At 39.6% G+C, this 24,289-nt stretch overlaps 1 protein-coding gene across 4 annotated transcripts in view; it reads right to left on the reverse strand.

Annotated features, from left to right (window-relative positions):
- mettl8 (methyltransferase 8, methylcytidine) overlaps positions 1-24,289 on the reverse strand; it is a 69,486-nt gene that overhangs the window by 20,669 nt on the left and 24,528 nt on the right. For all 4 annotated transcript variants that reach the window (XM_072261930.1, XM_072261931.1, XM_072261932.1 and 1 more), the window contains exons 4-5: positions 9,644-10,035; positions 2,070-2,119 (exon numbers count right to left, since the gene is read on the reverse strand). In XM_072261930.1, the coding sequence (XP_072118031.1) occupies positions 2,070-2,119; positions 9,644-10,035 (442 nt within the window). The remainder of the gene's footprint in view (positions 1-2,069; positions 2,120-9,643; positions 10,036-24,289) is intronic.

Consider the following 24,289-nt stretch of genomic DNA (forward strand, 5'->3'; position numbering starts at 1 on the left):
CTATTGCATAGATAGATGTTATAAAAAGTAGCAAAAGGATTAATGTGCAGCTTGCAAAGGATCAATGCATTGAACCATGGATTGCAATAAAGCAGATTCAGACACATGCTACAGACACCTGGGAATAATGAAAAAAAATTAGAGAGCTAAGGATTTACCTGGGCAGCTGGAAATGATAATGGTCTACAAGTAAGGCACTGCCTACTAGGGCTTGGATATTAATGGGTACAAAGAACATACAAAATAAATACAGGTTGAGCACCCCTTATTGGAAATGTTTGATGCCAGAAGTGTTTTGAATTTCAGATTTTGGAATATATAATGAGATAGCCATCATTTCGACTCTGAATTTATGTGCTACCAGTAAGTAGACTGTGTCTTCCACTTGTTCATTACACATACGTACTGATGCAGCATGTTACATTTTCATCTGCGATGATCCTTGGCAAACTCATCAATGAATTTCTCTGCTACTTCATGATCAGCAGGCACTTTGTCACCACAAATCTTTAAAAATTTAATGCTGTGCCTTTCCCAAATTTCTGCAACCAGAATATTCACAATTACCTTTAACTTTCAGTTCATCATGATAGATTTTTGTTTGTTTCATGATCAGCATACCATTAAATGGCAATGTTCACTCTGATACTGATGAATCCACTCTTTTAATACATGTTGAGATCTTCATTTTTTGTTTTATGAAGTATCAACAGATACTCTTTCACAAGATGTAATTCTGCAGTGGACACTTTGACAAGCTTTCTTCCACAAAAAAATATAGAATGTGGCAGCAGCAATTTCAACAAAGGCAAGAAGTTACAAGGTGCATACTAAGTAGGCATCAAACAACTTTTTTTCCCCACAGTTTTTCAAGAGATAATTTATTTTATGTTTCTTTCCTCCAATTATTTCAGTATTCACATAGTCACATTTTTCTTATTCATAGCCATTACCTTTACCATTTTTATATCTTATTATTTCATGAAATGAAGTTTGATGTTCCACAAAGTTCTGCTTTTTTTTTCCAGAAATACTCTATTAATCAAAAATGTCATTTATGAAATTCATATTGTCTTGGCATTAGTAAGTTAATATTTCTCTAAATGTTTAGAATTTCATCTCCTATTACAGACACCACCAGTTTATCAGCAGCTGAAGCAAACTATAAATAAATAGTTAGCCTCTCCCCATTTCCATTGTGCGAAGTTAGAGGAAAAGAACCTGCTTGCCACCGTTCAGTTCTCTAGCCCAATGTTCTGCTTCTGGCATGGACTAAAATACGTCATGAGAATCACAGTCATATAGCATAGAAACAGACCCTTAGCCCTTCTGAGTCCACACTAACGGTTAAGCAAGCTTTACAAAATATCAAATTGTCCGATGAATGAAAGAATGAAGAAAAATATGGTTAAGTGAGCCTGTTCTAAATCATTTAACCTTGTTAAATTGTTCTATTGAGACCTTGAAAAGCAAGCTCCATTCACACTAATTTGGGGATTCCATCCCAGTTCTGAGAAAAGGTTATCAATCTAAAATATTAATTTTGTTCCTTTCCCAATAGATTTTGTTTGGTCCGCTGAATATTTCCAGCATATTTTTTAAAAACGCAAACACGAGGAAATCTTCAGATGCTGGAATTTCAAACAACATACATAAAAGTTGCTGGTGAATGCAGCAGGCCAGGCAGCATCTCTAGGAAGAGGTACAGTTGAAATTTTGGGCTGAGACTCTGACGAAGGGTCTTGGCCCGAAACGTCGACTGTACCTCTTCCTAGAGATGCTGCCTGGCCTGCTGCATTCACCAACAACTTTTATGTGTGTTCCAGCATATTTTGTTTATTTTTCAGACTGTCAAATTTTATACCATTTTGCTTTCACACTGTGTACTGTATGTTTCATATAAGAGTAAGTGTGCTTTTATAAATGAATGCTTTCATTCATGAAATTAAGGCTAATAATTAAGTGGAATAATATTCTAATTCCTGGTACCTACACTCTATATTGAATTACTAAATTAAATGAAACAAAACTAAACTCCATAAGTTTAGTTCCAATGTCATTTTACTTACCAAATTTTATTCAGGATAGGAAAAACACTGTTTCCAGCACCACATCCAACCTGATATTAAAATCAAGCATAAGTATTCTGCTTTAATTAACGTATTAATTTTGTAGTCAGCGCGATACAAGTAACACAAGTACACATGTGAAATACATTTCAAAATTTATGATCAAATGGCAGAGTCTGAGTCACGAAGTCTAAAGGCTCAACCTATGTTTCAGTAAATTACCTCAAACATGGAGTAAAGGGAAAAGCTAACGCAAAAGACACTTTCTCCAGACTTGAGGGGTAGCCATCGGTATCTGCACAGGCCCCAGCTATGCCCGCCTTTTCACTGGCTATGTGGAGAGTCCATATTCCAAGCCTTCACTGGTAATGCTCCCCAACTCTGCTTGCCTAGTGCTGCTTCATGCACCCAGCCTGACTGAGCTTGTCAATTTCATCAACTTTACCTCCAACTCCCACCCTGCCCTTGAGTTCACTTGACACCTCCACCCCCATTCTCAATGTCTCTGGCTCCAGCTCTGGAGACAAAATGTCCATCAACACCTTCATAAACCTACCAATCCCCACAGTAATCTTGACTATACCTTTTCCCACCCTATCTCCTGTAAACAGTCCTTCCAGGTGAGGCAATATTTCACCTGCAAATTTGTTGAGGGTTGTCTATTGGTATTGATCCTCACAATGCAGCCTCATCTACCTTGGTGAGACCCAATGTAAATTGGGGGACCATGTTATTGAGCACCTCTGCTCCATCCACCAAAAGTATCCTGGTGGACAACCATTTTAATTCCCATCTCTATTCCCGTTCCTACATGTCGGTCCATGCCTCCTCTTTTGCATAGATGCTGCTTGGCCTGCTGATTTCTTCGAGCATTTTGTGTGTGTTGCAAGGGAAGAGCTATACAGATTCTAAGCACCATTGAAATCCATATATGGAAAATGTGGGAGTGTGAAATTGGGGCTTGTCTTGGTATTCCCTTTAACATCAGGGGTTCCCAACCTGGACCCCTTAATTAATAGTAGGGATCATGGCATAAAGAAGGCCGGCAACCCCTGCTTTAGCGAATCATTGATGAGCTTCTAAGAACTTTACAATTAACATTGTTAACTTCCATGGCTAATGCAAAAATGTAAAAGAAGAGATAGATGGAAATTAAGTATTTTTTAAAAATACTTTCAGCTTAATGCTTTCTGGGTTTTAATTTAACTTTTTGTTCTTTAATTTAAGTAAGTTATCAAATAACAAATCTATATTATCAGTTAATTAAAAACATAAGAAATAGAAGCAGGACTAAGCCATTTGTCCTGTTGATAAGATCATGGCTGATCTGGTCATGGACTCATCTCCATCTACCTGCCTTTTCCCCATAACTTTTAATTCCCCTATTATGCAAAAATCTATCCAACCTTGTCTTAAATATATTTACTGAAGTAGCCTCCACTGCTTCATTGGGCAGAAAACTCCACAGATTCACCATTCTCTGGGAAAAGCAGTTCCTCCTCATCTCCGTCCTAAATCAACTCCCCTGAATCTTGAGGATATGTCCCCTAGTTCTAGTCTCACTCACCAGTGGAAACAACTTTCCTGCCTCTATCTTATCTAGCCCTTTCATAATTTTATATGTTTCTATAAGATCTCCTCTCATTCTTCTGAATTCCAGCAATACAGTCCCAGGTGACTCAATCTCTCCTCACAGTCTAACCTCCTCATCTCTGGAATCAACCTGGTGAACCTCCTCTGCACTGCTTCCAAAGCCAGTATATCCTTCGTCAAGTAAGGAGATCAGAACTGCACACCGTACTCCAGGTGCGGCCTCACCAGTACTCTGTATAGTTGCAGCATAACCTCCCTGCTCTTAAATTCAATCCCTCTAGCAATGAAGGCCAGCATTTCATTTGCCTTCTTGATAGCCTGCTGCACCTGCAAACCAACCTTTTGTGATTCATGCACAAGCACTCCCAAGTCTTTCTGCACAGCAGTATGCTGCACTTTTTTTTACCATTTAAATAATAATCTGCTCTTTCATTTTTCCTTCTCAAGTGGATGACCTCGCATTTACCAACATTGTACTCCATCTGCCAGACCCTTGCCCACTCACTTAATTAATCAATAAATGTATTCATTACCAGTGCCACTTTATTGGATTTACAATTCTCTTTTATTAGCAATAATTAGAATAATGTATTTCAATTACTCTTTCTACAACATTGAATTTAATTTTTTCTTGTTCAGGTTCACCTAAATTTGAAATGCGAAAGTTTCATCAGATTTACACAAATTAAACAAAAGTTGTAATAGGGAACCTCAAACATATAGAATCAGAATCAGATTTATTATCACTGACATATGTTGTGTGATTCACACTTTTGGTAAAATATTTCAATTTTTACTTCATTACCATTAATAGTACAGAATAATTACCGTGGATTTAAATAGCCTGTTAGTAATCCATCCATAGTTACTAATGGTTCCTTAATATTGTCATTGCCGGGGGGGGGGGGGCGGTAATGGGGATAAGACTCTGCTACCTATTAAATGCTCCCGATGGCATTTGTCTCAAATAGCCTCTGACAACTAAGTACTGCTCCTGGCTTTCACATGTGGCTTAGCTACTAAACCTGTGGAACCACTTCTACTGAAGAGAGGAGGGGCAAAGGCAGGTTACTGGTGCCTTAAAACTAGTTGCCAGCTGATCTTGGAGAAGGAAAACTCTCCCAACCTCTGCTACCTTGCGGCTTTACTCGCTCAAGGGGAAGACTTTGGGAATAAACAGGGCCTCAAGCCATCCAAAAATAGGCAATAGAAAGTTGAATATTTAGAATCTACTATTCACCCAATAGTTAACTTATCTTATTGTGTACTGCACCAAGACCAAATACAGAGTAGATATTTTGCCATTATCACCTAAACTTCCTTAGGAACATTGAAACAGAACTGTTAAAACACATGAAGAAATTATTTAGCCTGGCAATATTTTTCTTACTACCTAATTTCCTTTTTGTACACAATGACTCATTTTGCATTACACTTTCTTTTGAAGCAGTAAATTTTAGATCATGACGACTAGCTAAACAATGGTTTATTCCGGCATCACATTAGCACTTTTAACTAGCACTTAATGTCTTCTGGATCTTTTTTGAACTGTACCTTTTGAACTGTACTAGAACTGCCTGGTAAACACGAGGAATTCTGCAGATGCTGGAAATTCAAGCAGCACACATCAAAGTTGCTGGTGAACGCAGCAGGCCAGGCAGCGTCTCTAGGAAGAGGTACAGTCGACGTTTCGGGCCGAGACCCTTCGTCAGGACACTAAATGTCAATGTCCTGACGAAGGGTCTCGACCTGAAACGTCGACTGTACCTCTTCCTAGAGATGCTCCCTGGCCTGCTGCGTTCACTAGCAACTTAGAACTGCCTGGTGTTTTATTAACATCTTTCAACCTTTCCTGCTCTATGGAAAACAACCGTAAATGTTCCATTCTATTAACATAAGTTTATGGGAGCAGTCTTCTAAATTTTTCAGCAACTTTGTTAGGACTTTCATATCCTTTTTGCAGTGCTGTAACCAAAATAATCACAGAATTCCAGCTATAGAAAACCCAGTGCTTTGAAGCTCTTGTATCCAAAATCTTCATTTATAAAGTGTAGCCTCCCATATGCTTTCTCAACCTGTCCTACCACCTTCAATGGTCTTTGCACCTATACACTCAAAACTGTCAGGACTACAAAAACATTTAGCTCCTCACGTCTGCTGCATCTTTAGTGAATTACCCAAGCACCTTTCCTGATCGAGTGCCCTCTCCTTCCAATTCTCCTAATACATAAAAATCTATTGGCTTGTGTCTTCAAGATGCTCAGTGGTTGATTCTCTTTAGTCATCTTGAATAGCAAAATTCTAAAGGTTCACTATACTTTATGTAAAGAGATCGTTTCTTTGCCTCTCTCATGAATGGAGCATTTGATGGCTCTGTGCTTAAACTTGCTGGAGTTTAGAAGAATGAGAGCCTATCTCATTGAAACTGGTTGAATATTGAAAGGCCTAGATAGAGTGAATGTGGAGAGGATGTTTCCTGTAGTGGGGGAGTTTAGAACCACTGGGCACAGCCTCAGAATAGAGGGGCATCCCTTTCTAACAGAGATGAGGAGGAATTTCTTTAGTCTGAGGAATCCATTGCCACAGACAGCTGCGGAGGTCAAGTCATTTGGTACATTTAAAGTGGAGATTGTTAGGTTCTTAATTAGTAAGGGCATGAAAGGTTATAAGGAGAAGGCAGGAGAATGGAGTTGAGAGGGATAATAAATCAGATGTCATAGTAGTTAGTGCAACACTATTACAGCTCGGGGCATTCCAGAGTTCAACTCCTGCATCCTCAGTAGGGAGTCTCTGTACATCCCGCCCATGGAATGCGTAGGTTTTCTCCAGGTCCTTCTGTCTCCTCCCACAGTCTTAAGACACACTGGGTATGTTAATTGGTCATTGTAAATTGTGCCATGATTAGGTTAGAGTTAATTGAGTTTGTTGGGGGTTGCTGGGCGGTACGGCTCAAAGGGTTAGAAGGGCGTACTCTGAACTGCATCACTAAATACATAAATAATGGAATGGTGGAGTAGACCAGATGGACCAAATGGCTCAATTCTGCTCCTACGTCTTATGGTCTTATGAATGTCTGAATGATGCTGTGTTCTATGAAATTTGCACTTGGTTTAGGTAATAAATCAGAGATTACTTGTTTTTTTAGTTCAGAATTTTAATTTAGATCCTATCTGCTCATTCACAGAACCTTTTCTCTTAGTCTCGATTATATCATTGACTTCGTCACATAGATCAATACAAATGGATCTTTCCCTCTCACACCACATTCCCCTTCAGATCTGAAGTGATTTTAATGTTGGCAGCAGGAAGACAACACGGTCTTTGAGACTCATACTTGCTTTTATGGCGAATACTCTATTCCCTATTATTACATTTTTCTGTATTCCTGCGACTCGATACCTCCAGGTCACACTCCAAACCAACCCTCCACCACTATAACATGGTACTGTTGAAAGTTGTTAACCTGCACTCAGAATCAGATTTAATATCACTGGCGTATATCACGAAATTTGTTAACATTATGGCAGCAGTACAATGCAATACATGATAAATAAACAGAGAAAAAACTAGTATGTCTATTAAATAGTTAAATTAAAATAAGTCGTGCAAACAAAGAAATAAAAAAGTAGTGAGGTGGTGTTCATGGGTTCAATGTCCACTTAGAAATCAGATGGCAGGGAGGAAGCTGTTCCTGAATCGCTGAGCGTGTGCCTTCAGCGTGTGACCATCCACACAGACTACAAGAATTACATTACTGTTGGAGATGTGCCAAGACTGCTATCTTCTGGATCTTCAGTCTACACTCTGCCCATATTTGTAGTACAGGTACTTCATGTAAGATGTGCAAATGCCTCTTGGAATAATGTTCTCAGGTAACAACCCCTAGAGCTGTAAAACATCACCTTTCTGACTTTTATTGTCTTGGGTTAATAGCAATTAAATTATCAACATGTATAAATTCTAATTCTGCCTGGTCTACAATTTAATTCCACAATACCATTTGTAGTTAAATTTTTTGTGGATTATAATCTAACCAAAAGTATTAAAGCCCGTGAAAACAAAAATACAATCAGATCATATCATCTTCTCATCAGATTAATTCACCAAAATAAATAAGTCAGCCATTTTAAGGGCAATGTTGCGTCTTTTTCCTTGCTTCAGCAAGCCTCCTATCCAACTCAAAGAATGTTTGCAACACAGTAGGTCCCTGACCCACTGAGTCCATATTGGCTCAAGGTCAGAGTGGTCTAGTTAGTCCCATACCCCATTCTTTTCCCACAGGCCTTCAAATTTGTTTCTTTAAGATGATTATTCAGCTTCTTTTTCTACAACTGAATCAACCTTCTCTACTCTCCAGACACTGGTGAAGGACTCTATGAGGAATTGGACAGCCTTCAATGAAAGCTTCTTTGTTTTTCCTGCCACAAACATTAATGCATAATTTGACACTTCATGTCATAAGATTTAATTGGTCATGTGTCCACTTTACTGCTGTATCCCCAAAGTTTTTGGTTACTGTTTTGCTCCCTTTTATGTCATTTATCCTTGCTAGGTATGTATGAATCTTAAGATAAATGAAGGAAAGCAAAGGTCTTATTACAAATTGTTTAGGAACATCACCACATAATCTCTCTTCAATCAGAGAAACAAACTGTTTCCAAGGCTCCATTTCCTCATATAAAGACAGTTTGGTACCAGTGCTTAAATACGACAAGTTCTGCAGATGCTGGAAATCCAAAGCAACACACATAAAATGCTGCAGGTACTCAGCAGGGTCAGGCAGCATCTATGGAGATGAATAAACAGTCAACATTTTGGACTGAGACCCTTATTCAGATCAATTGTTTATTCAATTCCACAGATGCTGCCTGATCTGCTGAGTTCCCCCACCATTTTGTGTGTGTTGTTTTGGTATCAATGTTGTGTAGCCTTTTCATTCTCAGGATTAAACTGCCGGCAAAATGACATATTATTAAAACCTTTGTTCAAACAACTGTTAATTTTGTCCCTAAATATCATTTCTTGCAGCTCTTTTATCACCAGTTAAACTGACTAGCCTGTATTGCCTGGGTTTATACCTACATGCTATTTTAAGCTTGCATGCACCAGGAATTAAGCCTGAAACTATGCCAGTTTAGAGGGTGTGGATTTATTCATCAAATCAATGGAGTTTTCATTAAAAGAAAGCAGTATTTCTAGCTTTAACAAAAACTCCACAATTAAGGAATGGGGGTTCAATGACTTTGTTTTCTCATTCTATTATTGAGCACATTTACAAAGACTGCTGGCAGAAGAAAGCATCAACTATCATCAAAGACCCCCATCATCCTGTCCAGGCATTCCTCTCTCTACTACCTCTAGGCAGGAGGTACTGAAGCCTTAGGTCCCACAGCACCAGGTTTGTGAACAGTTACCATCAGGCTCCTGAACCAATGTAGATAACTTCATTTACCACTACTCTGAACTGATTCTACAACCTACAGATTCACTTCCAAAGATTTGTTGTCTTTGAACTTACAACTCATGTTTTTAGTATTATTTTTATTTGCACAGATTATACTCTTTTGCACCTTGGTTGTCTGTCAGTCTTCGTCTGTTTATGCATAGTTGTTTTTGTAAAATTCTATTGTATTTCCTTTTTCTTGCAAATGCTTGCAAGAAAATGAATGTCAAGGTAGTATATGGTAACATATATGTATTTTTATAATAAATTTTCTTTGAACTTTGATTTTTACCTCGGTTCATAAACAAACATCTCATATCTGCTTCTCACATACCTAATAGCACTATTTTCCTACTCCGGACATGCTATGTCTATTGACAACTTGGGGCTAATGTCTCAGGAATTTGGAAGTGCATTGTTACTGAAGTTCTGATGATATACTGAGTTGGAAATTTTATATAAAATTTGTACGTTAAACAAAATGTTGCACAAACTTAGAAAAATACAGAGCTCCTTACTTTTGGTTCTGCTAACATACCTCAAAAATTTTGAATGTGAAATCGATACCAGGAAAATATCCTTGATCCTTTTGTCTGCCCGTCCATTTCTGGTCTTGTTTTTCATCATCCAATTTCATGCCTTCATTGGTTCTTGTTCTCTCTACAGAATCAGCTTTCTGTGGCGTTTCAAATGTCGTTGTAGCATGTGTCCTGATAATACCACCCAATTTCTTTTCTGGTTGCAAGGAAACATGTGAACATAATATGGAAGTACTTTTTGATTCAAGGTCAATTTCATTACATTTGTGTGTTCTCTGTGGTAGGAGCTCAGGAAATTCCAGGAACAACCATCTGCGATCTTTGAAGAATTTGTTTTGATGAACTTTGTAGAATTCATCCCAGTAACGATTAGCATCCTTATCAAATCTGACTGTAATAAAAAATGTAGCAAGATTAGTAGAAGTAAAACAACTGTTATCCATTACAATCACATCAGCAGCCTCATAGCTATTTCAAAACTACATTCGCAAAGTGAATGGGTCTATGGAGCGGCAATAAGTTCATACATCTGACACAAAAAAAACAGCAATAGTGATGAAATATGTATGTTCAAGATGATCTAAAACACCTTTAAACAAAATGATTGAATTATATGAACCACATTTTCCCTGTTAGCACTACAACCTAAAACGAATCATTTGCAAGCAACACACAAAAAATACTGGAGGAACTCAGCAGGACAGGCAGCATCTATGGAAAAGAATACAGTCGACATTTCTAGCTGAGATCCTTCAGCAGGACTGGAGAAAAACAGAAAAGGAGTAGAATTAAAAGGTGGACTGTACCTCTTCAAACCCTGTCTCTTGTAAAAATGCCACCCCCTTCTCTCAATTCCTCCGTCTCCACTGCATCTGCTCTCAGGATGAGGTTTTTCATTCCAGGACAAAGGAAATGTCCTCCTTCTTCAAAAAAAAAGGGCTTCACTTCTTCTATTATCAACGTTGCCCACAATTGCATCTCTTCCATTTAATGCAACGTTGCTCTCATACCATCCTCCTGTCACCCTACCAGGGATAGGGTTCCTCTTGTCCTCACCTACCACCTGATCAGCCTCTGCGTCCAACACGTAATTCTTCGCAACTTCGGCCATCTCCAACGGGATCCCACTACCCAGCACATCTTTCCCTCCTCCTCCCCCCACACTTTCTGCTTTCCGCAGGGATCGCTCCCTACATGGCTTCCTTGTCCATTCGTCCCTCCCTACTGGAACTTATCCTTGCAAGCAGAACAAGTGCTACACCTCCCCCCTCACTACCATTCAGGGCCCCAAACAGTCCTTCCAGGTGAGACGACACTTCACCTGTGAGTCTGTTTGGGTCATATACTGTGTCCGCTGCTCCCGATGTAGCCGCTTGTATATCGGTGAGACCAGTGTAGATTTGGAGACCGCTTCACCAAACTGCCAGAAAATGCAAGATCTCCCAGTGGCCACCCATTTCAATTTCACTTCCCATTCCCATTCCGATATGTCTATCCATGGCCGCCCCTACTGTCGTGACGAGACCACACTTAGGTTGGAGGAACAACATCTTATATTCCATCTGGATAGTCTCCAACCTGATGGCATGAACATTGATTTCTCGAACTTCTGGTACAGTATTGACCGTGCCCCCCTCCCCACCCTTTCACCATTCCCCATACACTTTTCTCTCTCTTACTTTATCTCTTTGCCTGCCCATCACCTCCCTCTGGTGCTCCTCCCCCCATTTTCTTTCTTCCATGACCTTCTGTCCTCTCCTATTAGATTCCCCCTTCTCCAGCCTGTACCTCGTTCACCGATCTACTTCCCAGCTCTTTACTTCACCCCTCCCCCTCCCAGTTTCACCTATCCCATCCAGTCCTGCTGAAGAGTCTCGGCCTGAAATGTCAACTGTACTCTTTCCCATAGGTGCTGCCTGGCCTGCTGAGTTCCTCCAGCATTTTGTGTATGTTGCTTGGATTTCCAACATCTGCAGATTTTCTCTTGTTTGTGATGAGAATAATTTGCACCTGGTTTAGAACCAATCACCTTTATCATATGTATATTTTGTAGTCAAGTTACAATTTCATTTAGAGATATAGTATTTGTTGATTAAAAGTAAAATCAGATGCATGAAAAGGAAAAATGTTTAAAATGAATTATTTGTAACAGCAATGAACTTCAATAAATAAAACACCCAAAGCAAGTATTTTGCCATTGGCACTTACCACCATAATGAAAATTCTTATCATTATAATAATCAACTCTTTAGTAAACCAAATATCCTTAGGCACTTGAACCTTTGTTAACTGCCTTAAGTGCCTTTTTATAAACATAAGTTACAGTAAGAATATTCTTTCTATGCAAAAAATGCCCTAAATTGCTTATCTTTTTACTTGCAGGGTAAATCCTTCCAGAACATGCAGAAATCATCATCCCATATAAATCTCTTATGTAAATAACGTAATAAGTATGATTCGAAATTGAATAAAAGGGAACAATTTTTTTTAAAAAAAATCACTATTTCAGTTGATATATTTGACTTCATCTATTCAGTATTCAGTGAACACAAAATATAGTTTTCAACTTAATGGCAATCATTGCAGACAAAATCTTTAACATAAACTGCTTTCTCTAAATATATGCACAATAATCTCTATGAAAGTAATGTAATTCAACTAAATCAAACTGTATTTGTTATAAAGATTTCAGGGAATTTTGCCTTTTGTTTTTTTTGATAACTATTAAGCAAGGGTAAAATCTCCCAGAACCATTTAACTATATTGCAATGAAGATGAAAACTTTTGTATTTCTTATTCAAAAATTAGTACTGCATTCATTAAATAATTTCATTCATTAAATTAATGTGCAAAATCCATGTGCCTAGGGCAAAACGCTGGCACAAGCATCATAGGTTGAATTAGGGATGAGGTTCTGCAGAATGAGATAGGGAGTTAAGTAAGAAATTAAAATGCAGAGTAGTGATCTCCAGATTACTCCTGGTGCCACGAATTCATAGTCCAAGAATGGAAAGATAGGTCAGATGAATTAAGTGGTACAGGGGGCAGAGGTTCAGGTTCTTGAAGGCTCTAAGTGGGTAGTCAAATCTGCCAACGCATCACTGGCACCAGCCTACCACCAACAAGGACATATATTCAGAAGGGTGCCAGAAAAGGGCCAGTAACTTGGTCATAGACAGTTTGTCCTACTCCTATAAGGGGGAGACTATGTAGCATCTACGCCAGGATTACAAGACTCAAAAAGAGCTTCCTTCCCCAAGCAGTAAAGCCGATCGACACCTCCACCCACAAACTCCACTACTGCTTTACTATTTTCCTTCAACCACCTTGTGTACAGCCTACCATCACTTTCTGGACACACAATAAAGCTACAGTATGTATATTAGCTATCTTGTGTATTTATATTCATTGTATGTTTTTTACTATTATTATTGTGTTCTTTATATTTTTCCGTGTTTTTCTTGTGCTGCATCGGATCCAGAGTAATAATTGCAGTATTTTGTTTTCCTTACACTTGTGTACAGGAAATGTCATTAAACAATCTTGATTACAAGTAATCTGCACAACAGTGCTTAATAAAATTATTGTGAATCAAAATTATGTCTCATTCTTGACTTCCAAAACAACCTTGGATCAAAAACCTCAGAACCTAACAATTTGGCATATACGGCAAAGATGGTTGTAAAGAATTAGGGACTCAGAAGAATCCCAGATGAAGTAGAAATTTTAGCTGCAAACTTAAAAGGAGGTAAGAGTTTCATATATAAATTCCAAATTGTCCAAGAAATTTGCCTAGTTCTGCTTCAACACACCATCTGGTGGAAGTATAAGAGTGAAAGAAACTACTAAATGTTGCTATTTTGGGAAAAAGAAGGATCTGTAAAAAACAGAATTTCGTTTGCAATCTAGTGATATTTCCATTGCAATCTATTTATACATTGGTTGCATGCCAGCAGAATTCTGGCTGTAGTCCTAAAATAAAATATTGACCGCTATCTATAAAGTTTCAGATGCAATCAAGTAAGATTTTAACTACACTCAGATTAAGATTTAGATGTTTGAAGTAGCGAGTAAGAGAGCGACATCTTGCAGGGCGGGAGCTATTTGAAAACTGCTGGTCTCATCCGGACTGAGTCACTGCTTGAATCAACAAAAAGGTGTAAGTGGAGTGGGAATTATGTGAGTGGGGCAATGTTAGAGTGGTCCAGCTTTGGCTTAACAAGCTTAGGCAAGCATAGCCTTGGGCTCTCAGTAAATTTCCAGTAATATCTTTTTCTGTTAGTACATAGCTAGTGCATTGAGAGTGGGTCAAGAGTTAGTGGTATGTCCCTTGCGTGAGATGTGGGAACTTTGTGATACCTCCAATCTCCTCGATAATTACATCTGCACAAAGTGCACTTGAGCTGCAGCTCGATGGGCTTTGGCTCATACAGGAGAAAGAGGAGGTGATAGATAGGAGTTACAAGTAGGTAGTCACCACTAAGTTACAGGGGGCAGGTATTGAGTGACTGGCAGGAGAGGGAAATGGAATAGGCAGCCAGTGCAGAATACCCCTGTGGCCATTCCCCTTGAAAATAAGTATACCGCTTTGGATATTGTTGGGGGTGGGGGAGGGGAGAACGAACTACCAGAGAGAAGCAACAGTGAGCAGATCTCTAGCACCCAGTTAAGGGGGGCAGAACAGGTGAGCTGTAGTGAAAGGGGATTTGTTGGTTAAGGAACAGACAGGACATTCTGTGGATGAGAACGAGATTCCCGGATAGTTTGTTGTCTCCTGGGTGCCAGGGTTAGGGACATCTTGGATTGAGTGGGAGGGTAAGCAGCCAGAGGTCGTGGGCCACGCTGATACCAGTGACGTGGGTAGAATGGGTGATAAGGCCCTGCAAAGTGAGTTCAGGGAGTTAGGTGCTAAATTAAAGGACAGAATGTCCAGGGTTGTAATCTCAGGATTACTACCCGTACCACATGCTAATGCGGCCAGAGAAAGGAAGATCATACAGTTTAACATGCGGCTACGGAGTTGGTGCTTCAGATCTTTGGATCATTGTGCTCTCTTCCAGCGGAGGTGAGACCTGTACAGAAGGGACATTTGAACCTGAACTGGAGAGGAACTAATATGGTGGCGGGAAGGTTTACGGGTGCTGCACGGGGAGGGTTTAAACTAGAGTTGCAGGGGGGGATGGTACCCAGGGCAGATAGTGGAGTGGTTGTGGAGAATGATGTTTATCCCCATTATTGGACCGTTCGGCCCCTATACGGACTGTACCCAATAAATCTGCAACCTTAATTAATTCATTTCTCTCAGATTCGGGGTCAACGGACATTTGGCAGTTTTCACATCCGCAGGAAAAAGATTTCTCTTTTTTTTCACATGTTCATCACTCCTACTCAAGAATTGATTATTTTGTTATTGACTCTCGTCTTATTTCTTCAGTAGTTAAATGTGAATATGACTCTATAACCATTTCAGACCATGCTCCACTTAAGCTTTCTATTAAAGTATTGGCCAATGCTCATAATAATAGACAATGTCGATTTAATCCGCTGTTGCTTCAGGACTTGGATTTTGTTAACTTCATGAATGAGCAGATTGATAATTTTTTTACAATTAACAGTACAGAGGATATATCCATGAACACCCTTTGGGATACTTTTAAAGCTTATATTCGTGGCCAGATCATTTCGTACTCTGCTGCTTTGAGGAAAAGGTTGAAGAAGGAAGAGCTTGCTCTTGTGAACAAGATTAAGGAAATAGATAAGAAATATGCTACAGCTCCGTCCGAGAAGCTGTATAAACAAAGAACTTAACTTCAAATGGAACACAGTTTATTACTTTCGTCCTCTATTACAAATCAATTAATGAAGACAAGAAGCGAATTTTATATACAAAAGTGCCGAAGTTGGTGAACTGTTGGCTAATCAGTTGAAGACTAACTCTATTAAATTTCAAATTAATCAGATTTATAATAAAAAAAATCAATTGACGTTTGATCAAGCTGAGATTAATCCTTTTGATTTTTATTCCTCTTTATATCAATCAGAATCTTCATGAGATTCTAGACATATGTGTGACTTTTTAGATAACCTAGACTTCCCTAAGATTTCACACGATATATGTTCTATGTTATAAACTTCCTTCACTACTGATGAGATTAAAAATGTTATTTTTTCTATGAACTCGGGGAAAGCTCCTGGCCCTGATGGGTTTACCGTGGAATTTTTAAAATTTTTTGCACCGTCATTAGTCCCCTGGTTATCCAGCGTTCTAGAGGCCTCAATAAAACTTGGTAAACTACCAGAATCCTTTTATAGAGCATCGATCTCTTTAATATTAAAGAAGGATAAAGACCCTGCTCAATGTGCATCATATAGACCAATATCCTTGTTAAATGTTCTAAATTATTAGCAAATAGACTAGAGAAAGCACTTCCTTATATTATTTCAGAAGACCAAACGGGCTTTACTAAGAATCGCTACTTTTTTTTATAATATTCATACACTTTTAAATATTGTCTATACCCCGTCACAAAATGATCCTGAATGCGTCATTTCCCTGCGCTGAAAAAGCCTTTGACAGGGTCGAATGGCCCTACTTATTTAAGGTGCTTGAAATGTTTAACTTCAGCCCGAAATTCGTATTCTGGATCAAATTGTTATACCATTCTCCTATGGCGTCAGTTCGTACTAACACTCAAAACTCACCTTTTTTTCCTCTTTTTTGAGGTACCAGACAAGGTTGTCCTCTTAGCCCTTTATTATTTGATATAGCATTAGAACCACTTGCAATTGCTATTCGAAAATCTCCTAACATTATTGGTATAACTCGTGGGTTAAAGTCTCATAAACTATCACTTTATGCTGATGACTTACTCGTATATATTTCCAATCCTCAAAAATCTATCCCAGCAGCTTTAGATCTATTAGCACAATTTAGTCTTTTTTCAGGATACAAATTAAATCTTAATAAGAGTGAACTTTTCTCTATTAATAAGCAAGTTCCCTTATATCAGAACCTGCCGTTTAGATTGGTTAATAATCATTTTTCATATCTTGGGATTAAAATCACCTGTAAACATAAGGATTTATTTAAGACTAATTACTTACCCTTAATTGACCACATTACACAACTTCCCTTTAAATGGTCTCCACTTTATTTAACTTTGACTGGTCGTATTAATGTTGTTAAGATGTTTATTCTGCCAAAATTTTTATATATATTTCAGGCATTACCGATTTTTGTTCCAAAATCCTTTTTTGATAAAGTAGATTCTAAAATCTCTTCACTTATTTGGTAAAAGAAAAACCCGAGATTGGGTATAATACATCTACAGAAAGCTAAGAGAGATGGAGGCTTGGCACTACCTAACTTTAGATTTTATTATTGGGCAAATAACATACAACACATGAAATTTTGGTTACTTGACCAAGATATACTATCCATTCCTAAATGGGTAGTATTGGAATTACATTCTGTTCAAGGCTGTGCACTTGGCTCTATATTAGGATCTTCTCTTCCTTCCCATTTGAAACGCTATAAGCAGGTTTGCAACCCGATAGTTAAATATACCTTACGTATCTGGTTTCAATTCCAAAAATTTTTCGATCTTAATCAATTTGTGCTAGCGGTTCCTATTATTGGCAATATATTTTTTCTCCCCTCCTCTACGGACCGTGCCTTTCAAATTTGGAAGACTAATGGTATATAACGGTTTTTGGACTTATTTTCAGATGGCTCCCTTATGTCCTTTGAACAATATCTAACAAATACAATTTACCAAGAACACATTTCTTTAGATATTTGCAAGTTAGAAATTTCCTAAATACCATACTTTCTTCCTTTCCGGCATTACCCCCTACAAATATTTTAGACGCTTTCATTAACCCGCGTCAGAAAGGTGTAACGGCTACTATTTATAATATCATCATGAAACTTAGGAAAGCTCCATTCGATAAGATTAGGACTGACTGGGAAAAGAAATTGGGCCTTACTACCCCGGCTGATGACTGGGCTCATATTTTACAACTTGTTAATACTTCCTCTATCTGTGCCAAACACTCCTTAATTCAATTTAAAGTGGTCCATAGAGCACACATGTCTAAAGATAAATTAGCTCATTTTTACTCTCATATTAACCCTCTTTGTGATAGATGTCATGGGGAGATAGCTTCCTTGACTCACATGTTTTGGTCTTGTCCTACTCTGGAAACTTTTTGGAAAGGCATTTTTAACATTATCTCAAAGGTTTTGAATAGTGATATTTCTCCCCATCCTATTACTGCTATCTTAAGATTACCTAAAACTTCTAGTAATTTACCCCCCTCAGCGCATAGAATGATTGCATTTCTTACTTTAATGGCGAAAAGATGTATTCTACAACATTGGAAGGAGATTAATGCCCCAACTACGTTTTTTCGGTTCTCTCAAACGATACTGTGTCTAAGTTTGGAAAAAAATCAGAAGTAACCTTCATGTTACTTCAGTTAAATTTGAACAGACCTGGAGATCTTTTATTCAATATTTTCATTCAATGTAACTATTTTTTTTCTCTCTGATCATACATACACTCCCTTTGTGGATTTTATCCGTTATTAGCGGAGGTCGGGTTTGAGGACGTGATTGTTTAACTTGTTCAAGTCTACTATTTACCTAGTTAGCCCATTGCTTTGCTTTGTAGGTTAGTTGCACGGTAGGTTTTCTTTTGGGTTTTTTTCCTGTTTTTTTTTTCTCGTTCTATCGATATATACGGAAAATTAATATACAACTATATTACCTTGTTATTTTATAACTAACTTATGTTGTTTGCATTTTTTTTTGTATTAGTATCACTTGGATATTTATATCTTAACAATGTATTGGTTGTTATATCTTTTACCTTTTGTGTACTAATTCAATAAAAAGATTTAAAAAGAAAGAAAGAAAGGAGAATGATGTTGATAAGCCTATATATAAGGTCAGGAATCAAAAGGTTAAGCATGGTGAGGAACTACTGTTCTGAGCTGCGTATATTTCAATGCAAGTAGTATTGTAGGAAAGGCAAGTGAGCTCAAGGCATGGATCAGCATGTAGAATGATGACACTGTAGCCATTAGTAAGACTTGGTTGCAGGACAGGCAGGACAGGCAGGACAGGCAGGACAGGCAGCTCAGTGTTCGGGGGTTCTGTTGTTTTAGACATGATAGAGTGGGAGGCATTAAACAAGGATAGGTGGCATTTCTAGTCATGGAAATTGTCACGGCAGCACTCAGTCAGACTGGCGAGCTCATTAGAGAGGCTTTATGGGTAGAACTGAGGAATAAGAAATCTATGACCAATTAAATGGGATTATATTATAGACCACCCAACAGTCCATGGAATTTAGAGAAGCAAATTTGTAGAGATTGCAGACTGTTGCAAGAAGCACAAGGCTGCGATAGCAGGTGATTTTAACTTTCTATATATTGACTGGGACTCCCATACTGTAAAGCGGCCGGATGGGAAAGTGTTTGTCAAACGTGTTCATGAAAGTTTCCTTAATCAGTACAGAGAAGTCCCAAATAGAGAGAGTACGATACTAGATCTCCTACAAGGAATGATGCAGGACAAGTGACACAAGTTTGTGTAGGGGAACATTTTGCATCTAGTGATCATAATGCCCTTAGTTCCAAGTTAATTATGCAAAAAGATAGGTCTGGTCGACAAGTTAAGATCCTAAATTGGAGAAAGGCCAATTTTGATGGTATCAGAAAGGATCTGGCAAGTATGAATTGGGTGGGTTGTTTTCTGGCAAAGGTATACTTGGTAAATGAGAGGCCTTCAAAAGTTAAAGTTTGAGAGTACATGAAATGCTGTCTCAGGGAAGCAACAGCCATCATCAGGGACCCCTACTACCCAGGACATGCTCTCTTCTCATTGCTGCCACCAGGCAGAAGGTACAGCAACCTCAGGCTCATACCACCAGGTTCAGGAACAGTTCTAACCCCTCAACCATCAGGCTTTTGAACCAAAGGGATAACTTCACTCAACTTCACTTGCGCCATCACTGAAATGTTCCCATATCACTTTCAAGGAATCTTCATCTCATTTCGCAATATTTATTTATTTATTTTTTTCTTTTTGTATTTGCTCAGTCTATTGTTTTTTAAACTCTGGTTGAACACCAAAGTTGCTTCTATCATGGTTATAATTCTATGGATTTATTGAGTATGCCCACAAGAAAACGAATCTCAGGGTTGTATATGGTGATATACATGTACTTTGATAATAACTTTACTTTGAACTTTAAAAGGATGCTCAAATCCATGGTTTAATATGCACTTCACCTATATGCTGGAAGACCCCTCAAAATTTACTCCACTTAAACAAATGCAGGGTTCAAATGGCAGGTAACTAACTGGGAGAAAAGTGTGTTACCGGCTGGGAAATCAAAGAATATGAGATGAATTCCTGTCACCATTTCCACTCCCTTCATCATCTCTCTGGGGACCATCCACATTTCCTTCTAGTAATGAGCTACAGATCAGTACAGTCACCAAGGCAGAGGTGTAGGGCATCTATTTATGCATGATTGCAGCCTTTGATTCTCCAGGTAAGTGTCCATTCTTTCCCTGGACCAAGACATTATCTATATCATTTAAGCTTAGTTAAACTTCAGTTTAAGTTTATAACCAACTGATTTATATGACTCTAGATCTCGGTGTGATCATGGGACTGTCGCAGCAGGAGGAGGAGCGAGGGGCTCGGGAGAGCACTGAGTGCTGGGAAGCAGCTGAGGAGCTGAGGTGAGTGTGCTTTAAAAGGAGCGTGGAGGGCAACTGAAGGGTTAAACAGAGTGTTGATTAGTTGATTAGAGGGAGTGAGTACTTGAGATAATTGGCAGGGACAAATAAAAGGAGAGGTAACTGAAGAGGAGCGGCCAGTGTGTGAGTGGCTCAGGGTAGGAGTGGAGATTTGAGGCTCTGGCTTCTGGCTTCTGGCTGAGCTTGCTCCTAGTGAGGTAAGGCCAGGTAAGTTCCTTTAATTAATTTAATTAACAGGAGTAGGTAATGGAGGCAGCAGTCAGGGCCGTCGAGTGCTCTGTATGCAGTATGGAGAAAGTCAGGGACAGCACAATTGTCCCTGATGACTACACCTGTAAAAGGTGCATCCAGCTGCAGCTCCTGACAAACCAAGTTAGGGAATTGGAGCTGGAGCTGGATGAACTATGGATCATTTGTGAGGCAGAAATAGACAGGAATCACCCCTAAAAGTCAGGAGGCAGGTAGCTAGGTGACTGTCAGGAGAGGGAAGGGGAATAGACAGAAAGACCAGAGCACCCCTGTGGCCATTCCCATCAACAATAAGTACACCGTTTTGGGATATTGTTGGTGGAGACAACCTACCAGAGACAAATTGTAGTGGTTGCATCTCTGGCACTGAGACTGGCCCCTCAGCTCAGAAAGGAAGGAGGGAAAAGAGGAGAGCAGTAATGATAGGGGATTTGATAGTTAGGGGGACAGATAAGAGGTTCTGTGGGAGAGATCCAGAATCCCGGATGGTCTGTTGCCTCCCTGGTGCCAGGGTCTGCGATATCTCGGATCGAGTTCTCGGATTCTCAGGAGGGAGGGTGAGCAGCCAGATGTCATGGTCCATGTAGAGACCAATGATGTGGATAGGAAGGAAGAGGAGGTCCTGCAAAGAGAGTTTAGGGAGGTAGGTGCAAAACTAAAGGACAGGACCTCCAGGGTTGCAATCTCAGGATTGCTACCTGTGCCACATGCTAGTGAGGCTAGAAATAGGAAGATAATGCAGCTAAATATGTGGCTGAGGAGATGGTGAAGGGGGGGTGGGGCTTCATGTTTCTGGACAATTGGACTTTGTTCCAGGGAAGGTGGGACCTGTTCCAACGGGATGGTTTGCACCTGAACTGGAGGGGGATTAACATCATTGTGAGTAAGCTTGCGAGTGCTGCTCTGGGGGGGGGGGGGGGGGTTAAACAAGAATTGCAGGGGGAGGGGAACCACAGTGTTAGAGCAGATAGTGAGGTGGAGAAGGATAAAGGTCATGCAAGGACTGCATGTACATACAGAAATCAAAGGTTTGTATGTGATAGAAATGTTCTAAGGTGCATCTATTTCAATGCAAAGAGTATTGCAGGCAAGGCAGATGAGTTTAGGGCGTGGATTGGCACGTGGGATTACGACATTATTGCTATTAGTGAGACTTGGTTGCAGCAGGGGCAGGACTAGCAGTTTAATGTTCCAGGCTTCCGTTGTTTCAAATGTGATAGAGGGGGAGGGATGAAAAGGGGAGGAGTGGCATTACTAGTCAGGGAAAATATCACAGCTGTGTATAGACAGGACAGCCCGGAGGGCTTGTCTACAGAGGCCATATGGGTGGAGCTGAGGAATGGGGAAAGGTGTGACCACACTAATAGGGTTGTATTATAGACCGCCCAATAGTCAGAGTGAATTGGAGGAGCAAATCTGTAGAGAGATAGCAGACCAATGTAAGAAACAAAGTTGTAACAGTAGGGGATTTTTAACTTTCCACATATTGACTGGGACTCCCACACTGTGAAAGGGCTGAATGGCTTGGAGTTTGTCAAATGTGTTCAGGAAAGTTTTTAAAATCAATATATAGAGGTACCAATGAGAGAGGATGCAATACTTGATCTCCTATGAGGGAACCAGACAGGTCAGGTGACAGAAGTATGTGTAGGTGAACATTTTGAGTCCAGTGACCATAATGTCATTGGTTTCAAGTTAATTATGGATAGGTCTGGTCCTCTAGTTGAGGTTCTAAAGTGCAGAAGGGCCAATTTTGTGGAAATGAGAAAGGATCTAGGAAGAATGGATTGGGATAAGTTGTTTTCTGGCAAGGATGTGTTCAGTAAGTGGAAGGCCTTCAAAGGCAAAATTTTGAGAGTGCAGAGTTTGCAAGTTCCTGCCAGTATTAAAGGCAAAGTCAACAGGCATAGGGATCCTTAGTTTTCAAGGGATACTGGTGATCTGGTTAAGAAAAAGAGAGAGGTGTATAGCAGGTATAGATAACAAGGAACAAATGAGGTACTTGAAGAGTATAGAAAATGTAAGAAAGTACTAAAGAAGGAAATCAGGAAGGCAAAGAAGACATGAGGTTGCTTTGGCAGATAATGTGAAGGTAAACCCGAAGGGTTTCTACAAGTATATCAAGAGTAAAAGGATAGTAAAGGACAAAATTGGTCCCCTAGAAGATCAGAGTAGTCGTCTGTGTGGAGCCTCACGAGACGGGGGAGATCTTAAACAGTTTTTTTGCAACAGTATTGAGTCAGGAAATTGGCATAGTGTATATGGAAGGAAAGGAAACAAGCAGTAGTGTCATGGAACATACAGAGATTAAAGAGGAGGAGGTGCTTGCTGCCTTACAGCGAATAAAGGTAGATAAATCCCCCGGGCCTGACATGATATTTCCTCTGACCTTGAGAGAGACTAGTGTAGAAATTGCAGAGGCCCTGGCAGAAATATTTCAAATGTCCTTAGCCATGGGTGTGGCGCTGGAGGATTGGAGGGTAGCTCATGTTGTTCCGTTGTTTAAAAAAGGCTCCAAAAGTAGACCAGGTAATTACAGGCCGGTGAGCCTGACATCAGTAGTAGGTAAATTATTGGGAGGTGTTCTGAGAGATCGGATACACAAGCATTTGGACAGCCAAGGTCTGATTAAGAATAGTCAGCATGGCTTTGTGCATGGTAGATCATGTTTAACGAATCTTGTAGAAATTTTTGAGGTGGTTACCAAGAAAGTAGGTGAAGGAAAGTCTGTGGATGTTGTCAACATGGACTTTATTGATGCCTTTGACAAGGTCCCACATGGGAGGTTAGTTCAGAAGGTTCAGACACTAGGTATCCATGGAGAGGTTGTAAACTGGATTTGAAATTGGCTGTGTGGGAGAAGACAGAGTGGTAGTGGAAGACTGCTTCTCAGACTGGAGGCCTGTGACTAGTGGTGTGCCTCAAGGATCTGTGCTGGGACCATTGTTGTTTGTTGTCTATTTCAATGATCTAGATGATAATGTGGTAAATTGGATCAGCAAGTTTGCTGATGACACTAAGATTGGAGGCGTTGTGGACAGTGAAGAAGGCTTTCAAAGCTTGCAGAGGGATTTAGACCAACTGGAAAAATGGGCCAAAAAATGGCAGATGGAACTTAATGCAGACAAGTGTGAGGTGTTGGCATTTTGGAAGGACAAATCAAGGTAGGACATACACAGTAAATGGTAGGGCACTGAGGTGTACAGAGGAACAAAGGGATCCAGGAGCTCAGATGCATGATTCCCTGAAAGTGGTGTCACAGGTAGACAGGGTCGTAAAGAAGGCTTTTGGCATCCTGGCATTCATAAATCAAAGTATTGAGTATAGGAGTTGGGATGTTATGGTGAGGTTGTATAAGACATTGGTGAGGCCAAATTTGGAGTATTGTGTGCAGTTCTGGTCACCTAACTGTAGGAAGGATATCAGTAGGATTGAAAGAGTGCAGAGAAAATTTACTAGGATGTTGCCGGGTCTTCAGGAGTTGAGTTACGGTATTCCTTGGAGCATAGAAGAATGAAGGGAGATTTGACAGAAGTTTACAAAATTTAGGGGTATAGAGGGTAAATGTGAGTAGGCTCTTTCCACTTAGATTAGGAGAGATAAATGCAAGAGGACATGGC

The sequence above is a fragment of the Mobula birostris genome, chromosome 6 (genome assembly GCF_030028105.1).
Source record: "Mobula birostris isolate sMobBir1 chromosome 6, sMobBir1.hap1, whole genome shotgun sequence".
In the NCBI taxonomy this organism is placed as follows: domain Eukaryota; kingdom Metazoa; phylum Chordata; class Chondrichthyes; order Myliobatiformes; family Myliobatidae; genus Mobula; species Mobula birostris.